This window comes from Microplitis demolitor, chromosome 1 (genome assembly GCF_026212275.2).
Source record: "Microplitis demolitor isolate Queensland-Clemson2020A chromosome 1, iyMicDemo2.1a, whole genome shotgun sequence".
NCBI classification, from domain to species: Eukaryota; Metazoa; Arthropoda; class Insecta; order Hymenoptera; family Braconidae; genus Microplitis; species Microplitis demolitor.
The window spans coordinates 18,291,088-18,298,491 of NC_068545.1; the positions used below are offsets into that span (position 1 = coordinate 18,291,088).

At 35.2% G+C, this 7,404-nt stretch overlaps 1 protein-coding gene across 1 annotated transcript; it reads left to right on the forward strand.

Annotated features, from left to right (window-relative positions):
• Positions 1-910: 910 nt before the first annotated feature.
• On the forward strand, positions 911-7,404 carry LOC103578798 (proton channel OtopLc). Its single transcript, XM_008559986.1, has 9 exons — positions 911-1,497; positions 2,470-2,658; positions 4,224-4,474; positions 4,726-4,904; positions 5,147-5,308; positions 5,632-5,901; positions 5,979-6,369; positions 6,745-6,980; positions 7,116-7,404. Exons 1-9 carry the CDS (start codon positions 1,475-1,477, stop codon positions 7,401-7,403), a joined length of 1,989 nt encoding a protein of 662 aa, XP_008558208.1. The 5' UTR covers positions 911-1,474; the 3' UTR covers position 7,404.

Consider the following 7,404-nt stretch of genomic DNA (forward strand, 5'->3'; position numbering starts at 1 on the left):
GTGTGTGCTAGAGTATGATGGTGGTGACGTCGGCGGCGTCTGGCAGGTAGTGAACGCCCCCGTCCAAGTAGCACACCCAGCCGATCTGCCGCGTTATCCAAGTCGATCATTCAATTTCGCGCGGCAAATTGTCCGTGCCGGAAACTCATATCCGGGCGCTTCCGGTGCTCCCGAGTACCAATCCCCGTCTATCCCGTCTCCCGGCTCCCGGCTCTCGACGATTCGCCAGCAAGACCGTCGATTTGCAGATGAACGGCTGGAACTTGCTTCCGCTTATGATCGACAAATCGGCTGGGACCTCTCTCCCTCTCTCCGAGTATTTACATCATTTTCATAAGGGAAACGAAGAGTAATCGAAAAAAAAAATAAATTATCCTACACATTTTTTACTGTCAAATAAATTCTACAAACAGTCCAGATCAGTTACCTCTTAATTTTTTTTCTAATTAATTGTCACGTTTTGTGTTGCTACGGTTTCTAAGAATAATTCAAAACAAAGCCACAGATTCTTTGTCAATCGAGTAAATAAGTAAATACGCGCACTCGGTGTATGTAAAAAAAATTATCTAGAGTTATCATCACTCGTCTAAGTACTTGGATAATTTTAAAACTAAATATTTGAAGGATATAAAATGAACTTGTTCCTCATAAATTGGCTAGAATTAAATAAATCGCCTGAGGAACAGGAGCGTGTATCGCGTGTTGCTTTTTATTTTTTCATTACCCCTAGGTCTGATTATTTCGTGAGCTCTCTACTTGCCAGTTTATAATAAATAATAAAATATGATTGTTACAAACAATTTGTAGGTGAATTTGCGCTATCTTCGCTGCACAAAACGCTGTACAAAATATATTCGTAGTCGGTTTAGTGAAAAAAAAAAAATAAAAAGAAAAAAAAAATAAATAAAGTTAAAAATAAAATTGTCGAATGGAGTGAATAGAATTTTACAGAGTGCCGTGACACTGGCGCTAGAAGAGAGCCATTAAAATTCGGCGAGGTGAATTTACTGGAATAAATTGAGGGAGTTTGAGCCTCGAAAGGGGAAAAGTGCAAACACAAGACTCTGTCCGGATGCCCACCGCGAGTATCTCTATATCTCTATGTAATACACTGAAAATCTAAAAGTTGTGCATTGTCAGTGAATAAACGGAACCGATTGTTGCGCCATGTGGATCACCCGGTGAAAAACTTTTCTAACACTTTTCTTTCTATACTTTTATTTATTTTATTTTTTATTAAGCTGCATTGCTTTCTTACTTTCTTACTTACTTACTTTCTTTCTCGAGTTCGCGCCAAGTGGTTCAACTCAAAGTCACTCGTTCCCTCATTCTTTCTATGTCTGTGTCTCTATATATATATATATAAATCTAGGCAAGAGTGAAGCGAAAAAATATTTAAAAAAAGTAAAAGGACGCGAAATAAAAAAAAGTAAAAAGGGCGAAGGAGTGAGCAGCAGCAGAACGTTGGAGACAAATGGCAAACGACGTAGCTGGCACGTGAGTCTAGTCATATTACTTTCACCACTGGGTAAACCCGTAAAATTGTGTATCTCCACTGAACTGCACTGGTTACTCACTATATATCTTTCTCTCTTCTCATGACGTCATCATATACTATCATATATTTATATATATACGTACTACTTATTCTTTATTTTTGTTCATAAAAGATTGCGCTGATAAAACCTTGAACGAAAATTCACAACTATCAAACTTCACCGGTGCACTATCATATTTATATTCCTATTTTTAGTTTTATTCGGTAAAACTCGAGATAGAGTTGGAAATAAAGCATGAGATATATTTTTTTTTACTACAATAAAAAGTAAATAAATAAATAAATGAAAAATGTATACTGAGACATGTTTTAAAAATCTAGAAAACGTCATGAGTCATGAGTTATTTATACGACGTTAAAGTGATAATTTATGATAATTGTTTACTGTTTGAACGCGAGATGATAACCAGGGGTGACAGTTAATTGCGCAAATAATTCGTTTTGATTCCAATGGAATTTTATAATGAATATTTAATCAGTGGAGTAACTAATTATTGAGGTGTATTGACGCAATTGGTGGTGGGGAAAAAAAGAATTTTTTTTGCTAGCAAGGTTTTAATGAGAACAATTAATGAATACAATCAGAGCATAGATGTGACGTTAATTGGCTCCGATTGTTGCGTGAAACTTACATTATATAAATTATGTCTCGTGGAAATGTCAAATAAATTTAAATGATGACTGTGTGATAAATTATAATGTTAATGATTTTTCTAAATGAATTTTTGATAATTAAAATTCTATCAAAATAAAATAAAATTCTTTTGATAATAAAATTTAATTTGAAATTCCAGTGATCAAATGAAGTTATAAAAATTAAATCAGTAAATTTATATAAAAAAGCTTTAATCCCGAAATGAAACTGAAAGTTTCGATAATTAAATTACATAATAAAATTTAATTAATAATAGGTTTCAACCAGAATCAGTATTAGTAAATCCATCTACAGGAGACCAAATACCAGGAGGAACAAGTTTTAGATGCATTAATTTGGATCGAAGAGATAGTTTTCCTTTACCACAAAATGGCCGATCATCAAGTCTACGTAGACAAAGCATTGCTTTGAATACTATTATCAATCATAGACGAGCTTTAATTGGGTAATTTTATAAATTACAATAATAATAATAGACTGTAAAAAATTGCAAGTAAATTCGGAGTAATTACGGATTTTATTTAAATCCTAATTCACTCCGAATTAAAAAAAATAAGTCTGCATGCGGAGTAAATAGGAAGTTTTTTTTCAGCAGAGTGGATCACCTAGATCAGGTTTCATTTAGGTCCGCATTTACTCCGGATTTACTCTGCTAATTTTTTACAGTGTATTTTATGAAAAAAGTATACATTAAGTTGATTAAGTTTGTCGGGAGTGTTACTATTATTGTTGTTAAGTAACAAAAGATTGAAGGCGTGTATTATACGCGAGTGAATAACACACGCGTCAGTTGATGATTTCTGTAAGTGCTGGAGCCAGTATATTGACTTAAAGCTATTTAATTATAGCAATGCTAATTCGCTGGAGAAGCGGGAGCCGAGTGTATGAGAGCCAAATTGAGTTTGAACAAGTATACACAGAAACAAACTAAAGACCCACAACAATACGCAACGCCAGTCAAACACCGCAGACACTGATGCCGCCGAGGCTGCTCTCTTGTTTCGCGAAAAGCTCAACGGAATTATATTACACCGCGCGGATCGAAGCTAACGAAATAAAGCTTTTATGATGGAAAATCGATCATGAAAGGATCCCACGGCCATTTAAGTTTCTCACTTTATGCTCCCGTATATATATTTCCATTTACTCCTCTTCATGCTCAGTTTAATTATTTTGCTTTAAACTGTCGGGTTAGTTTTTTTAAAATACTATTTTCCAATAAAATATCAGTCGTTTTTTTGACTTCACGCTCAAAATATAAAATACAACCAATAAAAGTGCAGTATTTCAATAGCTATTTTGCCTTGAATGCTTACATTTGTCATTCACAGAAATAAAAAAAATTTTTTTTTATTTGATAAACTGTTGGTTTGAGCAACAAATATTGTTTGTTAACATACACCGTCAAAAAATATATATATATATATTAACTCTTTTACCACCACTGGGAATACCATATTTCCGGACTCGTTTTATCACTTTTTCACAGGGAAAAAATATAAAACAAATAACAATAATTTGGAGTCATAAAAAAAATTGACCGCCTTTGTTGTCCTATTGATCAATAAAAAATGAATGACAATAATAATAATAAATATGTAAAAATATTTAAAATGTTTAAAACCCGATTACCAGACGTGGGAGAAAGTAATGACGGGAAATATTTTCCGCTATTACTTATAGCGCGCGATCTAGAATAGGTAATTCCCAATCTATTGTAAAAAATTCAACTGTTAGACGTCATTTCAGCTGGTTCCATATGATACCGCATAAAATAGCTTTCAGCTTGAAAGCGATCCGATTGGAATCGATTTAACAGACAAAATCCGACATTCATTCAACTTATAAATCCGATTTCAAATAAAATAAGACTAAATCCCTGGCCAAAATAAAAAAAAAAATCAGTACCAAACAATTGATTATTTTTTTTTTTCAATCCCAAAATAAAATAAAATTAATTTATAAATTACACCGCACACACAGTGTAATGGAATGAACTCTGTTAAGTAGAGCGCTGATATCAGGCATCGGCAGTAACCTGTCTTTGCCATCTTGTGTACCACAAGATCAAAGTCCCGGACAAAGCAACAGCACAACGACATTTGCGGGAAACCATGACTCGTGTTCACAGCATTGTGATGGCAGTACTGATTATCATCAGTCTTATACCCGAGGATCATCTCAACACAGTTCTAAGCTACTTCAACTCACGCCAGTCAATACTGCAGCTATACCACTGAGTGCTCTGGAAACCTCTAAATGTAATTATCAGTTATCAATTATATATAGTGTATAGCACACACTCAGTTCTGACATTAAATTAATAATAATATAATAATTAATTATCCACATGAAATTAATAAACTGTAAAAAATTTAGGGAGTGAACGCGAATTAAATCCAGAGTGGATGACTGGTTATTTATTTAATCCCCTAGGAGTAAAACTTACTCCGAATCACTCCGAATTTTTTACAGTGTAAAAGTGATGTCTAATGTCCTGTTTGATTGATAGGTAAGTCAAATAATTGTCACCGACGCAACGGAGTTTCATCCCGGCATCGGAAAGAAAAGCATCGAGCGGAATTAATATCAACGGTCAGCACACTTTATGCTAAACTGCTGATAGTTGTTGGGGTGACGGTTCCAGTAACGGCCAGTGTAAGCCACCGAGTGCCTGCTGCCCTCGATCAGGTTTGTGGTATAAATATATATTCATATTTATGAACCCTGGCTTTCGGTTTACATTAATAATAAATTATATTATGTGTCGACTAGTGCTTCGCGAGCTCGCCTTTATAAACGCTCCTAAATTACACTTTATGATGATGTGGGCTTTAATGACCATACGCAGATATTGAGCCATCAGTACCATCACCCAGCTGGGTTATTGCTTGTAAATTTTTTCACTTATAGTTTTATTATTTTGTTACCAGGGATTTTACTTGTATTTGTATCTGGTCAGTGTGGGATTCGTCATCACAATGTACACTATCTTGCTTCGAGATAAAGCTGTTAAGAAAATGCTAACCCAGAACAGAAAAGACGGAATGGCTTTTGTGCTGGACGACTTTAATGGAAAACGTCAAAGTTTTCAGGTAAAATTTTATTTTAAATCCAACGAAACAAAGCAGTCAAAGTTTTAAATACTTAGAGTTACTGGGGCAATATTAATTAACATAAAAAAGTGGTTAATAAAAGCGATAGGGTTCAAATAATTAGAAAAAAAAAAGAAAATCAGCCGGTCGGTGGGCATTTAAAGCAGCGTGAAACTCGATACACAAAATGTTATGTCGGGTAATTCAAAATACCGATAATTGTTGGATGGAAGGGATGTTGTAGAGGGTAAACAAGCGCCAAAAGAATTAAAGTAACAGGTAACAGTAAGAATTAAAAGTAAATAAAAATAAAAAAACTGCAGGCACAGCAGTATGGAAGCTTTTGTCTGCGTCTGGGTGCCATTGGGTTCGGAGCGGGCTCGTTAGTGTTTAGTGGATTGCAAATCGGTGCTGCTATTGCCTCTGCTGGACCATTCAAAGCGATTACACCAAGTGCGAGGCTTCTTTTAGTAACCGCTCAAATGCACTTTATATTTTTGAATAGCAAAGATCTTGAGCTCGCTAAGCACAGCGCTCTTGCTAAATTAGGGCTCATGCATATGATTGCTACCAATCTCTGCGAATGGCTCCAGGTATTTTGAAATATCTATATTTTATTTTATATCACGATCATTATTATTATTATTATTATAATTTTACTTGTGAATAGGCGCTTGTAGAGGAGACGAGACATGAAATAGCACAATTAGAATTACACGATCATGAGCTCAATGAAGAGGGAATATTGAAGACGCTTTTAACAGACGCAAGTCCCTTTTTATTTCCTTGCACTATTGAATTTAGTCTCATTTGCGCAGTTATTCTTTTTGAAATGTGGAAACGCGTTGACAGAATTATTATCGTTAAACACGACGGTTCGACGAGGTCATTACATCAATTGAGCATTGACTGCAGCAACGCCCACAAAGGACTCTTTGGAGGGATTTTAGTAATCGCAGCGACTGTCCTCAGCTTAATAATGTTTTTCGTTCTGAAAAAATCTAAACCGAAAATGGCTATTGAGCAAGTGACTGCTTTAGAAACAGCTATTTTAATTGCGGGTAATTATTTTATACTTTATCACATTAAAAATCTATAGTTAATATAAAATATTAAATATTTATGATGGAAAATGTCAAAAAAAGTTTTTTTTAAATTTTAAAAAGTAAAATTGAATTTTAAACTTTACTGAAGCTTCAATAAATAAACTTTTTGAATTTACAAACTACCAGAGCATTTAAATGCCTGCATTTAAATTTCAATAGAGTTGAAACTAATAATCTCATTAAAATGTTTAAATACTTTTTAAATTTAAACAGAATATTATTTGTGTACTTATGTGTCCAAAATACGATAAAATTAATAACTATAATTTTAAATACTTTTGTAGTATTAGAGGAAGTAAAAATACTAAAGTTTTAATGAAATAATTTTAGGTGGAATCGCATCTGTAAGTTGTGCATTTAAATTACGACGTTTAGAATTGAGGAACACGAAACCCGCACCTCATCTTGACTCGACTTTGTTGGCAGCCGCACAAGCGGGTGTCTATCTCCATTGTTTATTCGGTGCAGTCGGCGGGATATTGACAATGGGCCCAACTTGGGTGCTATCACTTACTGCTGATTTCATCGCTTTGATTCAAAGCACTAGTCAAACTCTTCTAGTCAAGGTATACTGCATCACACACCACAGAATAATACTTAGTTTGCTGGTAGTGGTATTAGTTGTCGTAGTCCTTTGATATTTCAATCAACTATCCCGCAAATCAATATACAGTACCAAGTGACTCCTCTGGTTGTTGTAGATTGCCTGGAGAAGACGTTCCTCCTCGACGAGGAAGCCCGGCAAGGAGATCGTGACCTTCCTCATAGTCGTCAACATTGCGCTGTGGGCAGTGAACACTCTGGAGAAGTCTCGCGCGGACGTCAGACCCGACCATCTGAAATTCTTCGGAGTCTGGGCCTGGACCATCATCACCCACGTCTCGATGCCTCTGGCGATATTTTTCAGGTTCCACTCGGCGATTTGTTTGTTCGAAGTTTGGAAAAGTTGCTACAAATACAAGCCCCCGATTCCCCAAACTCGCCCATAAT

Coding starts and splice junctions, on each gene's coding strand:
- LOC103578798 (XM_008559986.1), top strand. CDS start 1,475: ATGGCAAACGACGTAGCTGGCAC. Junction 1,498..2,469: donor GCAAACGACGTAGCTGGCAC/GTGAGTCTAGTC, acceptor AATTAATAATAG/GTTTCAACCAGAATCAGTAT. Junction 2,659..4,223: donor CATAGACGAGCTTTAATTGG/GTAATTTTATAA, acceptor TCTGTTAAGTAG/AGCGCTGATATCAGGCATCG.